The following is a 27,826-nucleotide window of genomic DNA, read 5'->3' on the forward strand; positions in this document are numbered from 1 at the left end:
CAACATTCCATTGGAACTATTGACGGCCTTGGGAGAGCCAGTCCTGACAAAACTCTACCATCTGGTGGGCAAGATGTATGAAACAGGTGAAATACCCTCAGACTTCAAGAAGAATATAATAATTCCAATCCCAAAGAAAGCAGGTGTTGACAGATGTGAACAATTATCGAACAATCAGTTTAATAAGCCACAGCTGCAAAACACTAACACGAATTCTTTATAGACGAATGGAAAAACTAGTAGAAGCCGACCTCGGGGAAGATCAGTTTGGATTCCGTAGAAATACTGGAACACGTGAGGCAATACTGACCGTACGACTTATCTTAGAAGAAAGATTAAGGAAAGGCAAACCTATGTTTCTAGCATTTATAGACTCAGAGAAAGCTTTTGACAATGTTGGCTGGAATACTCTCTTTCAAATTCTAAAGGTGGCGGGGGTAAAATACAGGGAGCAAAAGGCTATATACAATTTGTACAGAAACCAGATGGCAGTTACAAGAGTCGAGGGACATGAAAGGGAAGCAGTGGTTGGGAAGGGAGTAAGACAGGGTTGTAGCCTGTCCCCGATGTTATTCAATCTGTATATTGAGCAAGCAGTAAAGGAAACAAAAGAAAAATTCGGAGTAGGTATTAAAATCCATGGAGAAGAAATAAAAACTTCAAGGTTCGCCGATGACATTGTAATTCTGTCAGAGACAGCAAAGGACTTGGAAGAGCAGTTGAATGGAATGGACAGTGTCTTGAGAGGAGTATATAAGATGAACATCAACAAAAGCAAAACGAGGATAATGGAATGTAGCCGAAATAAGTCGGGTGATGCTGAGGGAATTAGATTGGGAAATGACACACTTAAAGTAGTAAAGGAGTTTTGCTATTTGGGGAGCAAAATAACTGATGATGGTCGAAATAGAGAGGATATAAAATGTAGACTGGCAATGGCAAGGAAAGCGTTTCTGAAAAAGAGAAATTTGTTAACATCGAGTATAGATTTAAGTGTCAGGAAGTCGTTTCTGAAAGTATTTGTATGGAGTGTAGCCATGTATGGAAGTGAAACATGGATGATAAATAGTTTAGACAAGAAGAGAATAGAAGCTTTTGAAATGTGGTGCTACAGAAGAATGCTGAAGATTAGATGGGTAGATCACATAACTAATGGGGAAGTATTGAATAGGATTGGGGAGAAGAGAAGTTTGTGGCACAACTTGACCAGAAGAAGGGATCGGTTGGTAGGACATGTTCTGAGGCATCAAGGGGTCACCAATTTAGTATTGGAGGGCAGCGTGGAGGGTAAAAATCGTAGAGGGAGACCAAGAGATGAATACACTAAGCAGATTCAGAAGGATGTAGGCTGCAGTAGGTACTGGGAGATGAAGAAGCTTGCACAGGATAGAGTAGCATGGAGAGCTGCATCAAACCAGTCTCAGGACTGAGGACCACAACAACAACACAATCCATATTCACCTACTATGTTTCCTTCTCTCCCTTTTCCTACTCTCGAATTTCAGTCACCCATGACTATTAAATTTTCGTCTCCCTTCACTACCTGTATAATTTCTTTTATCTCATCATACGTTTCATCAATTTCTTCATCATCTGCAGAGTTAGTTGGCATATAAACTTGTACTACTGTAGTAGGTATGGGCTTCTTGTCTATCTTGGCCACAATAATGCGTTCACTATGCTGTTTGTAGTAGCTTACCCGCATTGTGCAACACAGCTAGCTCTTTATTCCCATGAAGTAATGAGTGCTGTCGACAAGGGATCTCAGATCGATTCCATATTCCTAGATTTCCATAAGGCTTTTGATACCGTTCCTCACAAGTGACTATTAATCAGATTGCATGCATATGGAGTATCATCTTTGTTGTGTGACTGGATTCGTGATTTCCTCTCAGAGAGGTCGCAGTTCATAGTGATAGACGGTAAATCATCGAGTAGAACAGAAGTGATATCTGGCGTTCCTCAAGGTAGTGTCATAGGCTCTCTGCTGTTCCTGATTTACATAAATGATCTAGGTGATAATCTGAGCAGCCCCCTTAGATTATTCACAGATGACGCTGTAATCTACCATCTAGTAAAATCATCAGATGATCAATTCCGATTACAAAATGATCTAGATAGAAACTCTGTATGGTGCGAAAAGTGGAAATTGGCACTAAACAAAGTAACGTGCGAGGTCATCCACATGGGTACTTAACGAAATCTGATAAATTTTTGGTATCGCACAAATCTAAGGGCTGTCAGTTCGACTAAATACCTAGGAATTACAGTTACAAGCAACTTAAATTGGAAAGACCACGTAGATAATATTGTGAGGAAGGTGAAACAAAGTCTGTGCTTTGTTGGCAGAACACTTAGAAGATGCGACCAACCCACCACAGCCTACATTACACTTGTCCGTCTTCCTCTAGAATATTGCTGCGCGTTATGGGATCCTTACCAGGTAGGATTGATGGAGGACATCGAAAAAGTGCAAATAAGGGCAGCTTATTTCGTGTCATCATGCAATATGGGTGAGAGTGTCACTGATACGATATGCGAGTTGGGGTGGCAGTCACTGAAATAAAGGCGGTTTTCTTTGCTTGGAGATCTGTTTACGAAATTTCAATCAGCGACTTTCTCTTCCGAATGTGAAAATAGTTTGTTGACACCCACCTACATAGGGAGAAATGATCATCATACTGAAATCGGAGCTCGAACAGAAAGATTTAGGTGTTCCTTTTTCCCACGTGCCGTTTGAGAGTTGAATAGTAGAGAAGTAGTATGAAAAGGGTTCAATGAACCCTCTGCCAGGCACTTAAGTGTGAATTGCAGAGTAACTATGAAGGTGAAGATGTAGATGTAGATGTTTGTTGCGGTTGTAGTGTGGGTCACACATAACTGACATAACTTTTAACACACACACACACACACACACACACACACACACAGATAGAGAGAGAGAGAGAGAGAGAGATGTGTACATGTGCAAAAAGGTATGATTTTGCGTGAATGGTACATACAGCAATCTTGCGTAGATGGTACATACAGCAGTCAGGGCGTAAGCAGATGTAAGTAAAAATTGTAACAATAAAAAGTAAGTTTTCGTTACCAGAAATGTTGCGTTTAATAGAATTTCATGTGCTTTTATGCTGTGGTTGAACAAATTATTTTTCCAGATAAAGTTAGCACTCTTTCAAGCGAATACTTCATATTTTTCCTCTCATTTCCCATTAGTGTATCTAGTGAGAAAGTGTTACAACCTTGCCAGCTGCTGTGGCCGAGCGGTTCTAGGCCCTTCAGTCTGGAACCGCGCGACCGCTACTGTCACAGGTTCGAATCCTGCTTCGGGAATGGATGTGTGTAATGTCCTTAGGTTAGTTAGGTTTAAGTAGTTCTAAGTTGTAGGAGACTGATGACCTCAGATGTTAAGTCCCATAGTGCTCAGAGCCATTTGAACCATTTGTTACAACCTTGTTCGAGTGGTGTAACAGGCAGTGACTGAATACACATGATGTATAGCCGCTCTTTGTTTATTAAGCATGAACTAAACTTGGTACAGTTTTATGGGGCAGAAGTCCACACTTGGTACAGCTTAAAAGTCCATGTAAATGATGTGTAGTGGGTGCCCACTATGACGAAGTCCATGATTATTGGTAATGGGGGAGAGCTGAGAAGTGCAGAGGATGATCAGTGGCACTGTATTTTACAGTTGTGAGCTCGTGAGCTGTCAAGGCGCAGGTGCAGTTTTCAGGAGCAACTGACAGACATCGAGTGATTGACATTGCCAGTGAAGGTGTGAGACAGCATTTCTGGTGGTTGCAGCAGTGACATGCATTGTGATATGAAGCATAAACTCAAAGCAGCTGACAGTCGATCTGGAGCCAGAGCAGGATTCTGGCAGCTGGCAGTCGGTCTGGAATGCAACTTGCTGTTGAGGGGCCATGCCATGACCTGAGTACCTGTCTGCAGAGGAAAGCAGCTGCGGTGTCACATGGACAAGTGACTGCATCGACTCAAATTAGTGTCTGCAACTGCAGCATCATTTTCCGTGATGTGCACGCCACGTATTGGCGCAGCTTCTGCCCCCAGATGCTGTGACAACTGCAGCAGGCTTGGCGGTAAACAGCCTAGCGAAACTTATGTTCACAACCTCCAGTGTTAAAGCAGGGACCATATGTGGCTCGTGAAGCACATTATGAGTGTCGTGGCCAAATATGCAGGGGCCAGCTCTGCATATAATACAGAAAGTAGATATTCACATTCTGTAAAAATAAAGAAGACGTATCAGAAACTTGTAGACAGAAATTATGCTATTATTTTTGTTACTTGCTTTTTGCTTGTCCCCTCCCTCAGTCAATATACAATATATACCCCAACATTCAATAGTTTGAGATCCACTGTCATTGTTTTGTGTGTGTTCAAGAAATCTGTAGCTGGAAATAATTATATTGCTTTCATCCAGTTTATTTGGGAAGTTACATTTCATAGTCCTTATTGTTAAACATAATATTTCATTAACTCCAGCACATTTCATTCACTCTAAAGAAGTTTAATTTAACCACTTTTCTTTACAGCTCGGGATGTCCAAAGTCCGTCCACTGTGCTTCTGAACTGGATCAGAGGCCGCAGGTAACAAAAAATCTAGTTTCAATTTCTTATACAAAATCATGGGTACAAATAGCTAGTTCTGTGTATTACTTATGTATAATGTGATCTGTATCTGATTACAGCCATTTGAAAATCAAATGGTAAAGTGTCAGATTAATGATACTAAGGTTCTGAGTTGATCATTTGGTTGATTTATCCCTGTCTTCTTGCAGATAATATAACTTAGACTTTGGCTATAAATTGTGAAAACACCAAATAACATCATGGTTTGGCTTCCTTATTAAATTGTAGTTCATCCAGTAACTCATTTTGTGAGTTGTTTCAGACTTCAGAGATAGTGGAAGTCATGTTACCCTGAGCAAGAACATATGTTATGAAGTGCTATTGTTTACAAACTAACCCTTCTTTTGATCATTGCTTTAGTATGTTGATTACAGTTATTAAATGGAAATAATTACACTTTTCTAATGCTATTATGTTGTGTGTAATTCCCATTTAAAGTGTCAAGGCAATCTGTAACACTAATTACTTTATACATCTAGGCACAATCTTAGTGCTTATTTCCATTGAACAAACATCAGTGAGCCATTCCATGTGAATGACTGTATGTTTCATGGAGGGTGGAGGAAGTTTTTGAAAGTGTGTAAGGTGGAGTAAGTCAGCAAGGCATGGTCGGGGAGCTATGAGGGGTTGGATCTGACTGGCGCATAGAAACACATACAAGGAAACACTATTCACACTAGCTTTCAAGCTCTTGCTCTCTTTCTAGCCAATATACACACATTCACCCAAACAACACAGACATCTAAATGCACACCCCAGTGGCCATTGTGAGACTGATTAATGATTATCAATTGCCTGGGCTGAAGGAAATGGGGAAGGGAAAGGTTAGGTTAGGAAATGACGCAAGAAGGGAATAGTGGGAAAGAGGCAACTCTTTCAACAAGTGACTCAACAAGATGGAAGAGTACAGTGTGAAAGAGGGAGGGGGAAGGGAAGGGGGGAGAAGATGGAGATGAATAGAAAGAGGGAGAGAGAAAGAGAGAGAGAAAGAGAGAGAGAGAGAGAGCGCCCACATGGAGGTAACAAAACAAGAGTGGTGGGAGAAGGCAGTACGTGATATGGATGGAAAAGGAGTAGTGTGAACTGAAGGAAGAAGGGGAAAGGTAAGGTGAGGCATTGGCAAAGCAGAGGCTTAGGCCAGGGGGATAGAAAGAGTCTAGGATATGCTGGAGGGACAGTTCCCACTTGTGTAGTTCACAGAAACTTGTGCTAGGAGGCAGTGTCCAAAGGCCCATGTAGTGAAGCAGCTGTTGAAGTAATTTTTGTTGTGGTATGCAGCATGTTTCAGTAACTGGATGATCTAGTTTGTGGTTTGCCAGGTTTGTTACAGGTTGGTGGAGGCCATTCGTGCGAGTAGACAGTTGTTTACTTGTCATGCCCACATAGCATGCTGTGCAATAATTGCAGCATAGCTGATATATAACGTGGTTGCTTTCACATGTGGCCTTCCTTTTATTGTCTAGAAAATGCCTGTGATTGGTCTGTGGTTTTATGGGACAGGTCTTGCACCTGGGCGCGCCACGAGGGAGTGGACAGGAGTGACCCATGGGGTGCAGGATTGTAATAGGGATGGGGAAGGATGTTCTGTAAGTTGAGTGGGTGGCTGAACATTAATTTGGTTGATGTGGGTAAGGTTTTGGGTAGAATGTCCCTCATTGCAGGTCACTGTGAAACATGAACAGACGTCTTTATGGAGCCATCTGAGATCTGGAGATCGACATCAAGGAAGGTGGCTCATTGAGTCAAGAAGGATCAGATGAAGTGTATTTGGCAGTAGATGTTGAGGTTATGGAAGGAAAAGCAAAGAATGTCCTAACTGTGAGTGCAGATCATGAAAATGTCATCAATGAACCTGAACCAAACAAGGGGTTTAGGTGTCGACTGGCTAGGAAGGATTCCTCCAGGTGTGTATATATGGCTTTCCAAAGTGAAATAATTGTGGTTCGATGTGTGGTTAGCTAGGAGAATTAGGAAAGAGCTGGTGGGCAGGAGGACATTGAGAAAGATAGTTTTCCATTGCCACAAGGCTGTGGGCATTGGGTATGTTGTACAAGGATGTCGTATCCACAGTAACTGACAAGCAGTGTGGTGGTAATGGCACAGGAATGGCGGAGAGTTTACGTAGGATGAGAGCTTACAGACAGTAATTTGGAGGTGCTGGTTAGCAAAGGGAGATGTTCATTCTGTGGGGGCATTACATCCAGCCACAGTGGGATGACCAGTAGGGAGTGTGGGGTTGGGTTTGTGGAGTTTGGGGAGCAGATAAAAGGTAGAAATATAGGGGAGTTGCTGGTGTGAGGAGGGAGATGGATTGAGGTGTCAGGCTTTGGATTACCCCTAAGGCCTAGAGGAGCAGCTGGAGATAACGTTGGACTTCTGGGATGGGATCATGATAGTAAGCTTTTATGCAGAGGTGTCCAAGAGTTGTCAGAGATCCTGAGCCACATAGTCATTAAGATTCTTGACCACTGTAGTGGAACCTTTGTCAGTGGAAGGAGTGATCATGCATGGAGTGGTGTTTAGGTTACAGATAGCTTTGTGTTCCATACAAGTGGTGTCAAACTCAGTGGGGAGGGATTTAGGAAAGGAAGGTGAAGCCAGGTTAGAAATAATGAATTCCAGAAAGATAATGAGGGGATAACTGGGTGGAAGAGGAACAGGGCCACAGTTGGAGGGATGTTGAAAGCGTTTTAAATAAGAATCTTTATAGGGGTTTGGGTTGACGGTTGTCAGATGGGGAGGGGAGGGGTTGGCAAAGAAATATTTCCATTGCAGGGAACAAGGAAAGGAGATAAGTTCCTTTACAAGTCCAGCAGCATGGATGAACGTAGGTATGGAGCTACAGGTGAGGATTTAGAAAGAGCAGAGACTTCTGCAGAGGACAGAGTTTTCGCAGAAAGATTGGCAATAGTGTTATCAGATGGGTGTTTCAGGAGTTGTATGTTTCATGGAGAGGGAAGGAAGTTTTTGAAAATGTGTAAGGTAAAGTAAGTCAGCAAAGCATGGTAGGGGAGCTATGAGGGGTTGGATCTGACTGCTACGCTTTTTCTTGGCATATCCACGCAGGCATAAAACGAGTAGCTCGGACAGATTCCTCAGAAAGTCCGCAGCTCGTGGTCGTGCGGTAGCATTCTCGCTCCCCACACACGGGTTCCCGGGTTCGATTCCCAGCGGGGTCAGGGATTTTCTCTGCCTCGTGATGACTGGGTGTTGTGTGCTGTCCTTAGGTTAGTTAGGTTTAAGTTCTAGGGGACTGATGATCGTAGATGTTAAGTCCCATAGTGCTCAGAGCCATTTGAACTTTGATTCCTCAGATAGTGCTGGGAATGCTGTTCCAACTGTTGAAAGGAAAGAGTTTTTATTGCAGTGATGCTTTCAGGAAGCTGTGGTTACAAAATAAAAGTATTTTGTGAATGAAGTAGAGGCTGTCACGTATTGTTTTAACCAGGTTTGCATGATGATAAAGGTGTGCTATAGGTGAGTGGTTGCCTTTCCCTTATTGTGTGCATTTTTCTATACAGGAACAGTGGCTACTGTTTTGTCGCTGTCAGGGCAGTCTGTTTTGTAACACAAGTTACTTTATATGCCTAACCAAAGACAATATAATGAAAAGAATAGATTGCTAATCATCATATAGTGGAGATGTTGAGTTGCAGACAGAAACAACAAAAAGACTACTAAAAAAGTAAGCTTTCAGCCAAAAGCCCTTCTTCTGAATTAGATAACGCACACACACACACATTCATGCCAAACACAGCTCACACACAAATGATCACTGTGTCTGCCTGCTGAGGCTAGACTGTGAGCAACTCAACATCTTCGCCATTTACTGGGTATCAGTCTATTCATAATATTGTCATTATTCCATCCTGGATTTTCCGTTGTTTTATTTTACCCATAATCTTTGTACTTCATTTTGTTTGGACAAACACCCATGAGGAATATCTATGTTATCAACAGCTATTTTGTTTCTATCAGGACAGACTGTTGTATAAAACAGGTTTCTGTATAGGCCTACCCTCAGTCTTTGTGCTTCACTTCTATTGGACAAACATCAGTAAGGAACATCGATGTGAATGATTACTGTCCTGTCGTTGGATAAAATTTGTGCCACCTGTCCAGCTCTTTTGACCACTCTAAATACATAACCCTCTGTTCTCAGGCTAGACAGTATTGTATCTTCTGACCACAGACTCTTCAGACAAAAAAATCATGTAAGTTCTGAACCCAAGAGGATGCTTACAGTTTGCTCAGTAGATGTAACCAGCCTCTGCTTAAATCATTCTTTTCTCTCCAGTAGCAAGAGTTTTATCTCCAACACAGTGTTGTTCACATTTCTGGTTACTGAGGCAGTGAAGGCTCTGACAGTGGAGGGTAATCCAAAATGGCAGATCCAATCAGTTGAGGTACTAGTTCACAGATGAACCTCCATTTAAATTTACAATAATCTCTGTACAGTTATCCTTACATATTTTAATTCCATTTCTGGCAGTGACTGACAACTACATGTCACATAACAACAGAGCTCCTTCAGAGTTTCTAATAGTTCCACATTGTAGAAACTTGCAACAATAAGTTAGCTTGGTTGCCTCTATTGCACATCATTATCGGAAGAATAACAGTGAATGGGAACTGAATGATTCATAGAGCTTTCAGAATGCATGGTATACATATTAAAAAAGTGGCAGCAAATATCAACAGCAAATTGCAGTACATTGCATCAAGGGAAAAATGTATATTTGGAGTCATAAATATATTAGGAAATTTTTACTATCCCACAACACGCTTCCGTAGCAAGTTCGTTATTTATGAGTGACTGAAAGGGGCAGCTCTATGGGTATCTATCACAAGTCACTTCAGGGAAGGTTTTCAAGAACAAGCAATGTTTTGAACTGTTTGCGAGCTGACATATAACTTCAAAGTGAAGCCAGGGTTCTAATGAGCCTTAGAATAAGAGAATAATTGTAGACCAAGAGAAAGCCAGAAACGCAGTAGGGCTTGATGTAGTGAGAATGTATATGGTGCATAGCTGAAAGTTTCATAGATGGTGATCTGCCTATGTGGCTTGGTATGCTGGCCACTTTGTTGTGGATATTAGACCAGACGCTGTTCCTGTGCTAGAGCAAGACCCATCAACCAAGTGCCTAACTCCTCGAAAACAATGTATGATGGCCATATCAATCTCACCATCTGCCAGAACCTTGAATTATTCCATTTGCCCATTGCTGTCTGGTGAGGATGCCAAGCAGTTTTCACCAGTTCACTTAAGAAAATTTTTCGGGGGCGGGTTCGTTCTCTCTTTTATTCTTTCTTCCTTGGAAGGATGTATTATATTATTGCTTAATTTTCGACTAAAATACTTCTTCAAACACACACACACACACACACACACACACACACACTCTTTCATTACATCATTAAGACAATTAGGGATCTTGGCTGGGGCTGGATAGTGTAGTAATGGAAGGGATCTCAGTTGGTAGAGAAAACAAGAGATCTGGAGGGGGTTAGCAAAGATCATGCTTTTGCAGACCCTGCAGATGCTTGCAGGAGTAGGTTAGAGGAATGTTGAATATAAAATTGGGAGTGCAGGGGAAAGGTGGGGGGAGTCATAGTAGGAGAACAAATTAGAGACTCCATCTGGTAGCTAAGATGGAATTAAAAAAGTAATCTCAGGTGAAGGGGGGATGTACACTTGAATGTGGAAGCAGCTACACAGAATGGGCTGGAAACAGGAGAGATATAGAGCCAGGTGATCTCGTGACCCCTTTATTGACTGAACATTGTGTATTCAGCAGATATCTGAACAATGAGACAGTGGGTCACAGCACCAGAACAATCCAAGTTGTTCTCAGATAAGGCTTACCACTTTGCAACCCGGAGAGGCATGCACACTTTGCAGATGTTTGTGTATCACTAACCATTGAGAATCTCACAGCCATTTGGTTGTCAAGCAAAAGATGATGCGATGTTATCATCACAGTAATTTGCAAACTCTGTAAAATGTTCCACTAAATCATTGATTATATGAGAGAACATCATGAGTATTTCTCAGAAATGTGGTGGTTAACTCATTAATTGTGTAAAGAAAAATACACTTCATTGGACCTGCACAATAGACATTGCACTTGCATCACAGCCAGGAATTGGGACTTCACTTCTACCACTGATGAAGTCTACATAATATTTTCACAGTGAGGAAGCTGGACTTACCACTGTCAGCAGTATGTGACCTATCACCAGTTCATATGATGCATAACCTTCTGGGAAATTCTAAATAAATCCTAATTATGTATGAAGTTACAAATATCAAGAAGATGATTTTCCAATCCATGAAAACTGTATATGTGCAGGCAGTAGCTGTGGGTGAGGGCCCTTGGAGCAGATGGTTAACCACAGGTTTGTCTGAATCTTAGAACCCAGATGGCTCATTAGTTCCTTTCAGTTTGCCTTATTTTCAGTGATAAACTTATTTGATTGTCTCACACCTGCAGGCCCTGAAAGCAAGGTCCCTCAAAGCATTCAGAATTTTAAAATGCATAAGACAAGACGAGTTGATCGATCACTTCCTTTATATATTTATATTTTGTATGGTCCTAGCATGATTATATTTACATGATGAGTGAGTCAAATAGGTCATCATGAAGATAAGTAATGCAGTTCTCTGCAAATTAATTAGGGGTTTTTAGAACCAGCCTCTGTCTAGAGGCCGGTTAGTCACCACTGATGGATCAGGGAGCAACTCCATGGTGAGTCAGGCCTGTAATATGTTTGATATTCCTCATGGACTAGCTCATCCTCCTGTTGTTCCCTGATCACTGGAACATTGTCATAATCATTTGCATTTAGTGAATCTCTCAGTAATTTGTACAAAAGGCTGTCCTTCAAAATTTGATGAGGCCTGCATTTATATTCTATACATGTACATCCACTTACATATTCTACTAGATTGCAAATTCAACTGAATGTTTAGGGATTACAATTATGAACAACTTAAATGGGAATGATCACAGGGAAAGCGGGAACCAAAGACTGCTTTTTATTGGCAGAAAACTTAGGAGATGCATCAGATCTGCTAAAGAGACTGCCTATACCTTTGTTGCCCATCCTTTTCTGAAGTATTGCTCCAGCGTATGGTATCTTTACCTTTATATTATCATGAAACAGGGAGAGAGTGGCACAGATATGATATGTGTGTTGATGTGGCAGTTGTTAAAACAAAGGCATTTTTCCATGTGATGAGATCTTTTCATGAAATTTCGATCACCAGCTTTCTCCTTTGAATGCAAATATATTTTGTTGACATGCACTACATAGGGAGAAATGATCATTGCAGTAAAACGAGCAATCAGAGCTCACATGGAAAGATTTAAGTGTTAATTTTTCCTATATGCTGATAGAGAGTTGAATGGTAGAGAAATAATCCGAAAACGGTTTGATACACCCCTCTGTCAAGCTCTTAAGTGTAAATTACCGAGTAGTTATGAATATAATAGAGAGAAACATTCCACGTGGGAAAAATATATCTAAAAACAAAGATGCTGTAACTTACCAAACAAAAGTGTTGGTATGTTGATAGGAGACAATAAAAAGCGCACAAACACACACACACACAGATTTCAAGCTTTCGCAACCCAAGGTTGCTTTATCCTTACCTCTTTCCTGATGAAGCAACCTTGGGTTGCGAAAGCTTGAAATTTGTGTGTGTGTGTTTTTTATTGTCTGCTATCAACATACCAACGCTTTCGTTTGGTAAGTTACAGCATCTTTACTGAGTAGTTATGTAGATGTAGACTCCTAAAGTGTGCAGTAGGATATACTTTAGTTACATCCATGATAGATTCATTTTCTGTGGTGTTACTGTGTTTGTTATAAAGCATGTGAAAGTATATAATACATTGGCTGACACTCTTTGAACTGCACATTCTGAATTTTGACAGTTTAAACTATCTGTGATGCACAGCGCCCCGGTTTTAGCCTTTGCCAATAGAGTTTGATAGACATTTCTGTGAAGTTCTCCCTCTTACCAGATGAACCCGTGATGAAATGCACTGTTCTTCTCGGGATCAGTATTACTATTGTGGGTGAATTACATTTCCTTAGGATTCTTGTAAATATCACTCTAGCAATCCTAGAAGTAGTTCTTTTGCTCAGATTGCCCCACAAGGTTATTGCTTGATATTTTATCATCTGAGGAAATCAGCCAACTAGTTGTAAATATAAAGGTCTATTAACAACCCTTGACCAGGAGTGAAACTACTGTAAAACTGTCTTTTATATGAACACGTAAAAATTATATATTGGCAATGATGACGTGTCAATGTACTTCTGAAGAAGACAATTTTACAATTGTTGAAACTGTGGTCGAGGGTTGTTAGCCTTTATAGTTGCAACTGGTTGACTGATTTTCTCAAATCATTCACATTCTCCATTGTTAAACAGCAGCTATGTTCAAATTTTTTATTTTATCATTGTTACTATTTCCAGTGATTGATTGCCCTTAGTGTAATCATACCATAGTGGGTGTCTTTCCATCTGTTTATGCAAAATATGTTACATTTATGTGTGTCGAGAGTCAAATGACAATCCCTGCACTGAGAGCCAATTCGCAGCAGGTCATCTTGAATTTCCGCTCAGTTTTCTTGTTTGCTATTGTCCTATATACAATAGTATTATTTTAAAACAGGCTCATGGATCTTACAGAATTATCCACCTGATAAAGCACCACTTGCAACACCTTAGTAGTTTAATTTGATCTCTGATTGCAGCAGTCTCTGTGTAGTGTCTAGTTGGTTTTTCAGTTTCTCAGGTTACTAACCACTGTCATGTTTGTTATACAGTTATACTTAGTACTAAATGGATAGGAACTTGTGCTTGTTGAGTGCAGATTGAAGGGCAATTGGCAAGTGTCCCGAAACAATTAAAACTGACAACGTTGAATAAAGTTGACTACTAATCATTTTTGAATGTGATTTACAGGGTGGGTATAATTAAAGAGCAGCTATGCACAGAGGTCCAGTGTGGGGTGTAATTGTTGTATGGCAACGAAATTGATAGATATTCTGATGCATGAATGCAGAATCTATTTACACTGGGAAAAGAATTAGCTCTTATTTTGGCCACCAAGTGCAAAACTGGCACTGCAAAACATTAGTTTCTCACTTGTTTGACCTTTCCTTCCCACATCCTGTTACTAATCCATTACATATGGAAACATTTCTATGCGTATTTCTTCCATTCACGATGCCAGATTTGCACCTGGGGGTTAAAACTTAAACCCTCTCAGCATAAATTGGTTCTTCATTAACGCATCAGAATATTTAACAAGTTTCACTGCCATACAATAATTAAAGTGAACACTGGATCACTGTGAGTAGCTGCCCTTTTATTATAACCACCCAGTATTTAGAACTTGACTTCACTTCAAGTGGTTACATTCAGTTTTGCCTTTATACATTCATCTTGAAACTGAATGTAATTACCTCAAAGTGGATAAGAGCCCCAAAACTGGTCAAGTTTTGAATAAATCACCTTCATGAATAAAATTAAAACATTTAAAAGCTGTGTTGAATACAGTCAACAGACTCCAAGCTGCTACCCTGAGCTTCAGTGATATTGGGGCACCTGTGGTGATGTCATTGGAATCCCTGTGAGATCCTGATGTTGCTGCACCTTCCAGTGTGCGTGGCTGGCTTATTAGTCATCACCTGAAAGAGGGTAGTGGACATTCCAGTTTACAAATCCCTGGGCAGATGGCAGATGTGGGTATTGGCCACATGTCTGTTCCTTTACATCTTAGCAATGGACATGAGGTTCTATCCATTGAAGATAGCACAACTCAGCCAGCTCAGAATGCATCAGTTGGAATTATGGTCAAATTACCAAAAATGTCCAGATAAGCATATAGGGTGGATGTACTAGTCATTGACAGTTCCATCATTAGACGAATAATGGAGCCCCTTGGGAAAATATCTGTACTTGGTGTATTTTTTGATGGGTCTTGTCTGAGATTTGAAAGAGGTTCTGCCAGCTGTTATTGAATGAACTGGACGTAGCCCATCTCAACATAAATGATGCCTGTTGCCTGGGTCCAGAGGTCATTCTCATTTATTTAGAGGGCTGGCAGAGTTGGTCGAAACGGCTGTCCTTACTTGGATGGAGAGGTGGAACCATTGCTCACGATTTGCAATGTTGTTTCCAGAATCAATCTTGGTTCTACGGTTTGTACTCAAGTGCTTCAGTAACAGACTCGGACAATTCTGCGACAGTTTTGGATGCAGATTTGTTTACCTCTGCTATGGACTAGAGAATTGACGGAGCTCCCTCATCGGTCACACATCATTACACCACGAAAAGTAGCTGTTGGAGCAGTAGAATATGTAATATGTGTGGCTGGGAAATGGGAGAGCTTTAGGCTAGAGGTCCCCTCTGAAGGTTTGACGATGAATTGCTTATCATAGTCGGCCACTTTAATAACAGGGGAAAACGTTTGTCATACCAAAGCAAAAAAGAAAATATGAATGTGCTACTATATAACTGCAGGAGGAGTGTGCATGATGGAAGTACCCTGATTAGCCTCTCTTCTTGGTGGTAATAAAGCCCACTATGTACTAAGAACAGAAAGCTGGCCGAAACTACACTGTGCCAAAGAATTAAAGGGTCACGCCATCATTTCCCCTTTTGCGATGCAGAAGTTTGAAGTTTGGGCTCAAAGGTGCATACAACCTTCTTCCAAGATGGTACAAAAGTGTGACGTCGTGTGTCATCACTCTAGGCCTTGATAACACTTCAAACAGCAAGGTATCAATACATGCAAAAAAAAAAATCATGTGGGATTTAAGGTGGGTTAATGATGTCATATTCACACCAAATTTCACACAATTTTGCTCAACACTGCCATGATGTGTCATGTGATTGGAAGTTCCTCATACCAGCCCTTAACCCCATCTCACCCTTTCTCTTGATGCCTCTGCGATGGAAGTCAGAATCACAACACTCAGCATTGAAATTATGCATTTCTTTATAGGTCGTGGAGGAAAACATTTCACACACACTGCTGTTCAGAATTGCCATGAAAAGACCACAGTTGGTGGCAAAAGGGTGCCAACAAAACAACCCCTTCCTTTGGAGCATTCATTTACATACATTTTGCAGTCAAAAATGACAGTTTCCAGTGCAATGTGCAGCAGAGTGACGTTCTTGACAATCTTTTACCCTACAGACATTCCACAGAAGATTCAACCCTTCACTAAGGACATTGTGGGGCTGCAACCCCTTTAAAGTAATCTGACTATTTTGGAGTTTAATGTGACCATAGTTTTAGTATACAGTGTGGAACCAGTAGGGACCATTCAAAACCATTCGACAAAATTTGAACTTGATTTGGAGTAGCAAAGGGTATTTATGCTTTATCAGCCTTCTTGTTTTGCGTCCTTCTGTGGCATCATCATGAGGTGGTGTGACATTGACATGTGCGTGAATAAAATGGCAGAGGGTCCCCTAAGACCCCCAGTTCAGCAATGCAGCCGGTACCATCGGCAGACTCCCTTCGACACCCTTTAGCTGAATGGCACTACGGTGCTGCTCTAGCTGCTGCTTGCTTGCATGCGGAACCTGAGGAGTGTCAAAGGGGGAGCCTTTGAACCTGTCAGGGTTTGTCACTGTATAAGTACATTTTTTAAGTGCACAACAATGGTGGGTGGTTGTCACCGATCATGTTATCGAACTGTGAGGTCTTAGAGGGACCCTTTGCCATTTTATTTCAGTGTCACGCCTCTCCATGATCACATCACAGCGCTTGCAATAGAGGAGGGCTGAAAAAGCGTAAACAACACTTTACTGCTTTAGATTATTAAAATTTGTCAAATGGTTGTGAATGGTCTCTAGTGGTACCACCCTGTATACCAGAGCAAAAACTGTGTTTATGTTGCACTCTAAAGCGGGTCTAATCACATTCTGGAGGGGTTGCAGCCCGACAATGTCTGTAGAGGCGGGTTTAATTATCTGGTGGATGTCAGCAATGTCAAGGGTTGTGAAGAACGACATTCTCTTGCATATCATACTGCAGACTATCGTTTTTGACTGTGAAATGTGTATAAATTGACACTCCAAGGGGAGGGGTGGTTTCATCGATGTCCTTTACGTGACCTTCTGAGGCCTTTCTTGTGTCACTTCTAAGCACTGGTGTGTGTGTGAAATGTTTTCTTTAGCCACTCATAAGTAAACTGCATGATTCGACTCTGGGCACTGCGGTTCTGACAGAGGTCTCAAGAGAAGGATTTAGTTGTGGTTGGATGGGGATGGGAGGATGATGACCTTCCAATCATGTGACATTTCCACAGTGGCATTTGGCAGAATTGTTGTGAAATTTGGTGCCAATCTGACATCATTAACCCACCTTACACTTGACATGAACTTCAGAGCTTTGGCCTTTTTTTCACATGTGTCAACACCATGCCATATGATGTGTCCCCAAGCCTAATAATTATGTTGGAGGGCTCCACAGTTTTGGACCATTACACTGGAAGATCATAGGCACCTGTTATCCATATTTCATACTCCTATGTCACAACAGGTAATAATGATGGGGTTTCAAAAAAAAATGACCCCCTTATTCTTTTGTGCAGTTTCGATGGAATATATATCATCAATAGTGGTGGCATATTTATTGCTATAAAGGAGTGGGTAGTATCTCACAACGATATTACAAATTCTGAAGCAAAACAAGTCTGGGTGGAAGTAACCATCAAAGGTGAGTAAAACATGATAATCAAATGCTTTTATAGACCACTTGCCTCATGAGCTTTAGTGGCAGGAGAATTCAGAGAAAATTTGGAGAATACCTTCCATAAAGCTCTTGACTAATCTATGGCAACAGAGGTAGATTTAAAGTTGACAGCTGTAAATTGAAGACTCATGGAAATAAAATAGGTGCCAAGGCAGAGAATCTTGTGTAAATGTTATAAACCGTTTTTTTTTTTTTTTTTAACTTATCTCGAGCAGTTTGTTCAAGAATCAACACATGAAGGCAACTTTCAAGATGTGCTAACTAGTAAATCTATACATTTTTATTCAGTTAGCATACAGAAAAAAATGTGACAGAAAGGCTGTTTTAATATCAAAAAGAATCTTTCGAAAATCAGCAGTATTAGGAGAAAAAATAGATTGCTACTCACTGTAAAGATGAGCCATTGAGTTGCAGACAGGCACAACAGAAAGACTGTTACGCATTATAACTTTTGGCCAAAGCCTCCTTCAGCAACGGAAACACACAAACACACAAACACACACACACACACACACACACACACACACACACACACACACACACAAAGCAAGTGCACATCGTGCATAAGTGACCACTATCTCTGGCATGTCTGACTGGAATGCGATTGTCATTTGTATAGCAATCTAGAATGGGGCGGGAAAGTGGTGGATGTAGAAGGGGGCGGGGGTGGGGAAGGTGCTCTGTCTGGTGGGGTGCACAGGGAGAAGATAGTGACCTGACAACACTGTCGTGTCAATTTGGGGGGGGGGGGGGGGAGAGAAAGGAGACAAGAAAGGAAGGGGGGAGGGATATGGACGGGCGGCTACATTGGCACATTGGCAGGGGGTGCCCTCCACAAATGCATGCGCCCATCCATTCCCCTTCTCTTCTCCTCTCCTTTTCCACTCCCCCCTCCCAGATCCCATCCCCCCCCCCCCCCCCCCCCACACACACACACACACTCACACACACAAACACACTACCTCCTGCACATGGTAGTCTTGTCAGGCTGCTGCCATCTAGCCCCTGCATGCTCCACCAGGCAGCACTATTCTCACCCACACTTGTGCCCTGCTATCTCTTCCCCCTTCCCTGCCCCACTCCAGGGTGTGCATGCTAGCGTGAATGCGTGTGTGTTTCCTCTTTCGAAGAAGGCGTTGGCCAAAAGTTGTAATGTGTAACAGTTTTTCCATTATGCCTGTCTGCAACTCAATGGGTCATCTTTGCAGGGAGTAGCGGTGTATACTTTTCTAATATTGTTGAAATTTGAACCTGGAGTTTCCATTGTTTGGAATCTTAAGTAATGTTTTACAAATTTCTGCTATAGGTGTAGCAGGAAACAGATTAATAGTGTGCATCTGGGTGTTCTGTGGAGATGTTGTTTCCATTTATGCACAATAATAAGATGATCGACTCTTCTTCTTAAGATGCTGTGAGTTTTGCTGTTACATGTTCTCACTGCCTAGACTCCAACCAGACTGTGAACTATTCTTGGTCTCACATCGCTATTTATAGCAGAGTTCTATTCCTGATGCCTACTATGCCCTTTGATACTCTTGTGGGTTTTAGAGCTCGCACTGACATTCTGTGAAATGCATATTTTCTCAGCATCTGCCAACTGTGCTGGATGTGATGGCTGACGAGATTTTGATAAACTGAGTGCTGGTTGCCAAGCATTATTTAGAGTCAAATCACTGTCCTTGTTTATTAGGTTTTCTGTCATCTTTATTTCAACAGACTCCTTAGTTATGCTGTCTCAGAAACGAGGTGTTTGCATCATGATACTAGTTTCATGATTATATGCAAGGCGGGTGTCAGAAAACCTAATAAATAGGAATGGTAGTTTCAGTTTAAATAATGCTTGAGGCCCGGCAGTCTATTTATTAAAATCTCGCCAACCATCGCATCCAGCAGAGTTTGAAAACAATGGTAGAATATGTATTTCGTAGAATATCAGTGTGAGTTGTGCAGAAGAAAAGTGCATCAAAGAGTGTAATGTATGTCAGGAATCAAACTTGGCTATAAATAGCAGTGTGAGACAAAGAATAGTTACCAGAGTCATCGGAGTCAGCCAGCGAGTGCATGTAATAGCAAAACATGCAACACCTGAAAAAGATGGCCGTACCAGTCATCGAATTATTGTACGTAAAATAGAAACAATGGCTTGTCAAAACCCACAGAATCACACTATTAATAAATCGCACTGAGAAAATCTGAAAAAGAAACAAATTGCAGAACATCAGAGTAGTGTTAACTTTAGGTATTAATCTCTTGGGGTGAGGTCTTGGAGTTTAAATAGGTAACAAGAGTGTTGTGTAAATAATAGTAATAGAAAGTCCTTGATGGAGTATAAATGATTTAAAGATTAAAGATAACAACTCACTGAGTACACACACACACACACACACACCTGTACTGCAAAATTGTTCTAGCAGACTAAATTGTGCCAACACTGCAGATTGACTGGGATAAGGGGTTTTGTAAAGTGCAGTAAATGAGGGGTGAAAGGAGGCAGGGAGCAGGAGGGAGAGTTGGGGAAGTGTGGCTGATGGGTAAGAGGATCAGGCAGCGGATGCATGGGATAGGAATGTGGAACCTGCGAGCTCATTCCAGCCACTGACCAGCAGCAGCAGGCCTTTAGCTGTGCACATCTGCCTGTGGCTTCTTCCAATCAAAAGCAGCATTTAGTTGGTCCAGTGACCTATGATCAACTGTTGCTATATGGGGAACCTTTTTCAAGACCAAGATATCTCTTCTCTGTCAATCGACATAGATTCCACAAACAGCGGTCTAAAACTTACCTTGCTCTTGTTTTCTCTATTTTTAAATTAATAAAACATTAATGGTTTTCTGAGTGGGGTAAGAGAAATTTATAATTGGAATTTCTATTGTGTTTACATGAAATTGAAATGTATTGTTTGTGACTCAACATCACTTTAGCCAGTTAGTGATATATTGACTTTGTGCTATTTGTGCACTAATTAAGCACATAATCAATATGTAACAGAAGATGGTAATTAATTTAATTGAATAGATAAAATATCTACTCACCAAGCAGTGGCAGAACACATACAAAAAAGACAGTTGTAATTATTCTTTTATGTGTGCGTTCTGCTGCTGCTTGGTGAATAGATTTTTTATCTATCCAATTAAATTATTTTGTCAAAAGCTTATTATTTGTGTTGTTATATTAGAATATGGTAATTATTATTTATTAGTCCATTTATTTATCATTTGATTCCAGTAGAACTTTTACCATCATTCTGAAAATGGTTCTAATAGATTTCTGCGCTCAGTGCAATTTTAAGAAGCTCAGAACCTAACTGTAGGAAGTTCACAGTAAATGCATGTAATTGTTTTACAGATAATTTAGTTTGTTCATTAATTATATTTCTGTGTATTAAGAAATATGAATATCCCTAAATCAAAGAACATACGAATCATTATTTGCATTGTTTTACTGTTTCCAGCACACCCAAGGTGATGCATATATGAGCTGATAAATCACTGAACAGTGAGTGAAGTACTTTGAAGGAATTGGACATCCTGGTGACATTGGTTAATGTGGTTAAAATTTCACAAACGCCAAGTGCAGTTTTGTTATTTTGCTGCAGTCCATAAACATGAAGCAAGTTCATTCATCTGTGATAAGCAATTTGGTAGAGTGCTTCCATGTTGTTGCGGTTTTTCTACATGATTACTGTTATGTGATATCAGTTTTATCCCAGTGACTATACTGAGTATGGAACAAGTGCTTACTGAAAGAAAAAGTTGAATTTATTTTTAATGTACTGATTGTCGGACCATTTTTTTTACTTTATATTGTCCAATACATATTGTATATGAGAATGTATGTGTATATAAGTAAACCAACTAATTTGTGATTATTTTATCTTTACAACACTGGAAAGGACCACAGGTTTCATGTGGTTTTTGAGGCATTGCTCCCAGTTCCAGGTGAAGTGCAAAGTTCATTAGAATAAAACACGTAATTGAAATTGAACATCTGGTAATACTGACCATAGTATAGTAAAAGTTAGAATAGAAGGAATTGACAATGAAATGAAACGAATTCAAAGTATGTCATGAGTTCTCACTCACAGAAGTAATTACAGAAATACATAGAGGAAAACAGAATATGTGTGGTGAAAGGGATCAAAAGATAACAATGAATAGCAAGAAACTGTTCAAATTTAGCATTAGTTTGTGTTATTCTTTGGGAGAAAAATGTTGTTCACAGATCAACAGCTGTGCTCAGATATCTGTACTAATAAGGTTGGTGTAGGAATGGGTATTGTTGAATGGTATTCAAAACATCATTGAAATTATGAGATTTGTCTTTAAAAGCAACCTGTGGAGATAGGTATTTTGAAATGTTTCTGCAAGTCATGTTACTACATGCATATGAACCAGAATTCTAAGAAATGTGAAATGAGACAAGAATACGTTCTGGAATAGTAGCTCAAACTGATTAAATAATGTACACGGTATAAATTAAAATGAATGGTATGAAATATTAAATGGAAGATACAGATATTAATGTAGGTGCTAGGATGAGGTTACACAGCGGCTGTAGGAAGAGGGAGAAAAAGAGATTTGTGGCAGGTTGCTCAAACTGAATAGCAGAAACAGTTTTCTGTGCAATATTAGTTCACATGTACATATTTTTGAAGCACCGTTAGTGACTGACAGGACTGAGGTGACCCCAGTGGTGGGAAAAATGTCTGAATTATCATGTTGAGAACTTTTTTTAAAAAAATAAAGGAAAGCGGATGTGTGGAACTTGGTTTCTGTTCTGATCATTGTTCATTTTTGTTTTGGCTTCCATAATTTTTTTATTTAATTTGTACAAATCGTCAGCCACGACAAAGTTATTGCCTCCATCATAGTAATACTCTCATAATGACTATGAATGACTATGACGTTACATGTTAAACATTATCATTGAACCTTTTATTTGAAGACTATTAAAAGAAGCTATTCAGTATTAATATAAAGGACCTGATTCAGCAGCAAATCCCATTGTGCTTTGCATCAGACGACATATTACAACAGGATATAAGGTTAAGTCACTTTTTCCCTGTGTAACTTGGCAGAATTTATTGTCATATTTTTAGGATACTGATAAATGGTCAGTGAAATTGAAAGCATAAGTTTTTTAGAAGTTTTGAAGTTACCTTTCTGACTTAATACAAAAGTTGAATTGTGTTACGTCTATGTAATAACTTCAAGTTGAACAAATATATTTCAAGGAAGACGCAATACAAGAAAGTCACAGATCAAGTAAACAGAGTAAGACGTGTGTACACTTCAACAGTCATATCATAACTGAGTCCAAGTCTACCGGCTGCTTAGGTGGCACTGCTGCTGCATGGCTGGCAGACAGCGCCGCATGTAGGGGGCATGTGTCACTGCGCGGCGGCACTTTGAAAGATCGGCGAGTCACAACACTTTTCCCCCCCTTTGAATTTTTGCACAGGTCTTGATGGAGGTGGCCTGTAGATTGCTAATGTCCATAGGCGTTGTTTAACTGGCCGTAAAGTCTCGAGGAGGAGGCTTCCCGTACGGACGGAAGTGTCCCCGATGATAACGGGTCAAGATGACAGGAGACGTGGGGGTCGAATCTGCTGGGCCCCCGTGCACCAATCTGCCCATTGCGGCAAGTCCGGTTGTTATAACAGGAGATATGGGTGATGAATCCGCGTCCGTAGGAGAAGGAGGCGAGTAGAGTTGCTCCGACAGACGATGGTCATCTAGTTCCTGCATGGGCACGTCTCCTGGTGGCGTCAGTTCTTGTGCTGGCACCGATATGATGGTGAGAGGACTGCGTTGTGAGTAATGAGAGATTCCAGTATCCCGAGCATCAGGTAGAGCCAAAGGTGGTATAGTGGCATCCGGAACATGCGTTGGCGGCACACGAGGCCGAAGCTGGTCCGAATGACGCACTGCAACACCCGCGTCCATCTGGATTTCATACAGGCGTCGGCCACAGTGTCGTAAGATGCGGCCAGGACTCCATTTTGGCTGCCTGCCGTATCCCCGTATCCATACAAGGTTGGCGGCGGTGAACCAGTCAAGCAAAGGCACCCGCGGCCGTCACGTGGAAGGCTGCAGAAGATGAAGTAGTGTGCGGGGCTGTCGGCCATGTAAGAGCTCAGCCGGGCTATGGTCGCCCATGGGGGTGAAACGGTAAGAAGCCAGAAATTGGAGAAGCGCATCATCAGCAGCAGAAGAAGTCAGGAGTTTCCTCATCTGAGCCTTAAATGTGCGGCCCATCATTCAGCCTCACCGTTTGACTGTGGGTGGAACGGAGGGGCCTTGACATGCATGACGCCGTGACGGGCACAAAAATCCGCAAAATCGGAAGAGGCAAATTGCGGACCATTATCAGTAACAAGAATAGAGGGAAGGCCTTCCAAAGAGAAAATGCGAGCTAGAGCATTGGTGGTTGCCGCGGTGGTAGGCAGCGTGCAACGGACAATGAAAGGAAAGTTAGAATAGGTGTCAATAATGAGAAGCCAATAAGTACCTAGAAGAGATCCCATGAAGTCAGCATGAATACGCTCCCAGGGCTTCTCAGGCGAAGGCCACGGTGACAAAGATGACTTCAGGGCAGCGCCTGTGACGCACAAGGGCCGCAGGCAGCGACCATTTGTTCGATTTCAGAGTCGATGCCGGGCCAGTACACATGACGGCGCGCCAGAGATTTTGTGCGAGAGACACCCCAGTGCCCTTGGTGAAGGAGGCGCAAGACCAAAGCACACAAAGACGCAGGTACCACAACACGTGGCAAAGCATTGTCAGTGGAAAGGAGGATAACACCATCCCTATCCGTGAGGCAGTAACGCAAAGCGTAGTAGTTCCACAACGGATGGGAAGTCTTAGTGGATGGACGATCTGGCCAACCCTTCTGAATACAGCATAAAACCTGGGAGAGTGTAGGGTCAGAACCCGTAGCAGCCGCCAGCCGGTCCCCGGTGATGGAGAACCCGTCCACAACCCGCTGCTCGGCAACATCCAAGTGGAAACACAAAAGTTTGTTCCCTATCGAATGCCAGATCAGGACCCATGGGAAGGCAAGACAGTGCATCAGCATTCACATGTTGAGCCGTCGGCCGGAAATGAATCTCATAATTGAAACGAGACAAGTAAAGAGCCCAACGCTGGAGGCGGTGTGCAGCCTTGTCAGGAAGTGACGTTGATGGATGAAACAAGGAAACAAGTGGTTTGTGATCCGTAACAAGATGAAACTTGGATCCATAGAGAAAAACACGAAACTTATGAAGAGCATAAATAATAGCCAAAGCTTCATTTTCAATTTGAGAATACTTTTGTTGGACATCCATGAGCGTTTTGTAGGCATAAGCAATGGGTTGTTCAGAACCGTCAGAAAAACGGTACGCAAGGACTGCACCGACCCCGTATTGAGAGGCGTCCGTGGCAAGAACAAGATGTTGGCCAGGTTGATAAGTAGCCAGGCACGGGGCCTGTTTCAGCATAGTCTTCAATCTCTGGAAAGCCGCATCGCATGACGCGGACCAGTGAAAAGGCATGTTTTTATGCAACAGGCGATGCAGCGGCTGAGCCACCGAAGCAGCAGACGGTAAAAACTTGTGATAGTATGCTATTTTCCCCAAGAAGGCCTGCAGTTCCTTAACAGATGTAGGGCGAGGAAGGGCATTGATCGCAGCGACAGTTTGCTGAAGCGGACGAATACCATCCCGAGAGAGTTGAAACCCCAAGCACGTGATAGATGCGTGATAAAATTTTGATTTCTGAAGATTACACTTAAGACCGGCAGTCTGTAAGACATGAGAAAGTGTACGGAGATTTTGAAGATGTTCGTCAGTAGTGGAGCCAGTGGCAACAATGTCATCCTGGTAATTTATACACCCAGGGACAGTGAGCAATAATTGTTCCAAGAATTGCTGGAAGAGAGCAGGGGCACTGGCAACCCCGAATGGCAATTGTTAGTATTGATAGAGGCCGAAAGCCGTGTTAAGGACCAGAAACTGCCGGGAGGCAGTGTCGTGAGGAAGTTGATGATAAGCCTTTGACAGGTCAAGTTTAGAAAAATACTGGCCTCCAGCAAGTTTAGTGAACAATTCTTCAGGTCGAGGCATAGGGTAAGTGCCGATTAGCCATTGAGCATTTACAGTGGCTTTGAAATCGCCACAGAGATGAATATCACCATTTGGCTTAGCAACGACAACGACAGGAGAGGACCACTCACTGGAATTGACAGGAAGCAAGACCCCTGAAGCAGTGAGACAATCCAGCTTCTGTTTGACCTGATCACGAAGGGCCACAGGAATGAGCTGAGCCCAAAAAAAACTTAGGCCGAGCAGTGGGTTTGAGCATGATATGAGCTTCAAAGTTGTTTGCACGGCCTAACCCAGTAGAAAAAAGGGAGGAAAATGTCGTCGACAAGGAATCCAGTTGAGCATAAGGAATAGCATCAGCGACATCGGCCGGCGGAGAAACGCCACACGCTTTGTCAACATCGCACAAAGGTTGTATTTCCCCGACGTCGCCCCATGCCTCTATTTGCGCTCCAGTGGCGCAAGAAATTTCAAAAGACTGAGTGATGGATAGGACTTCATCTAGAGTAGGATTTGCCAACTGAAGGGCACGTTGCCTAACTTCTTTGTCGGGCGCCGATCGGATAATAGCATTCTGTACCATGGAATCGGCGTAGGATTCTTTGTGAACTTCAATAACAAATTGGCACTTTCTATTGAGGCCATGAAATTCAGCAGCCCAAGCGTGATAGTATTGATTTGGTTGTATTTGACAACGATAAAAGGCAACACAAGAGGCTACCACATGCGTTTGCTTTTGAAAATAGACGGACAGAAGTGAGCACATTTCAGCAAGGGACAAAGACGCAGGATCTTTCAAAGGAGCCAATTGCGACAACAACCGATACATTTGAGGTGAAATGCATGAAAAGAACGCGCGCGCGCATTTGTTTATATTTTCACATCTCCTCCTAAATCACTTGACCGATTTCAACCAAACTTGGCACACACATCCCTTACTGTCTGGCAACAATTGCTTTGGGAGTAAGAACTACCTACCCATCATAGTTCAGGGGGCATGACATCATTAACAATGAGATGTGTGAAAAACTGCCACATCAGTCATGACTTTTAAATTTATTACTTTGTACTACGATCTCCATTCACAATAAATTTTGCAGACAGTATCCATAGGTGTCACTAAATGCTATTACAAAATTACAACATGGTACCATGTGTAGTTCAGGAGATATGACATCATAAACACTGAGATGCACGAAAAACTGCTCTATTGTCCATGACATTCAAATTTATTACTTCTTTGCTACTAATTTTTCTTGCAACTTATTTTGCAGATATTATCCACATATGCTGTTGCATGTACCTACACTAATATATCATTGTACGAGACATAGTTTAGGAGATATGAAGACATAAATATACAGATGTGTGAGAAAATTCTGCATCATGCATAATGTTTTAATACATTTATTTTGTACTACTAAGACACTATTACAGTCAAGTCAACTTAAGGTAATCCACGACACGTGGCATTGCTTTTGAAAGCTTTCAAGTACGAAGCACAAATGACTGTAGGGAAAAACAGTCACCGTCTGTAGAGCTATGAAGAGGCATTTCCATAGACCTGTAGAGCTATGAAGAGGTATTGCCATAGAGACACTCACGAAATTGTGCTATAGGCACACAAAGCAGCTGTGCTGAGCGTACAGAAACTGTCCATGATATTATACTACACAGTTCATTATTTTGTTTTTGTTTCTAATAGAAAACTAGCAAAATGTATACCCAGGCAATGCTGGGTTTGTCAGCTAGTATTTTATGTTGGAATACTTACATATAAATACTACTTATCCAGCAGATCTGTATGTAAACTGTCATGCCCTATGCAGTGATTTATGCATCTCCATAACTTCCTTGACATCTTGTGGAGCATTCAGGAATTATGTTTCAGAAGGCTTCATCAACTGGCATAGTTCTTCATTAGCATTGTAACAACGTTAAGCCAAATGGAGCTTGATTATTCCTCATAATAGGTTGTGTGGTGTGGTAAGGTCTGAGCTTTTTAGTGGCCATTTCAATGGGGTGGGAGATGTTGCTAAAGCCTGCTGTTCCCAGCAACCTCAAAATCATTAATCAAGGAACTCTTGCACCTTAATATCAAAGTGGCCTGGAGCTCCATCCTGCTGTAGTGACATAGGATCCATGATTTCCCTGTCTTTAAGCTGAGGTGTTAACCACAGTTATACCTGTTGCTATCAAAATTTCCATTCGTCTACCCTTCACAAAATGTGGTAGGTACTTGTATCTTTATGACATGCCAACCCACATCATAACATGAGATGGGTTCATTTCTAATTCTTGGATA

The 27,826-nt window shown here is 41.6% G+C and overlaps 1 protein-coding gene across 1 annotated transcript in view; it reads left to right on the forward strand.

Annotated features, from left to right (window-relative positions):
• The window catches only part of LOC126475091 (protein lava lamp-like), a 177,497-nt gene extending 156,075 nt beyond the window's left edge, over positions 1-21,422 (forward strand). Inside the window, exons 12-13 of the mRNA XM_050102662.1 lie at positions 4,557-4,611; positions 20,890-21,422. Coding sequence (XP_049958619.1) covers positions 4,557-4,611; positions 20,890-20,914 — 80 coding nt within the window. The 3' untranslated portion in view covers positions 20,915-21,422. The remainder of the gene's footprint in view (positions 1-4,556; positions 4,612-20,889) is intronic.
• The last annotated feature ends 6,404 nt before the right edge of the window (positions 21,423-27,826 follow it).

This window comes from Schistocerca serialis, chromosome 4 (assembly GCF_023864345.2).
Source record: "Schistocerca serialis cubense isolate TAMUIC-IGC-003099 chromosome 4, iqSchSeri2.2, whole genome shotgun sequence".
In the NCBI taxonomy this organism is placed as follows: Eukaryota; Metazoa; Arthropoda; class Insecta; order Orthoptera; family Acrididae; genus Schistocerca; species Schistocerca serialis.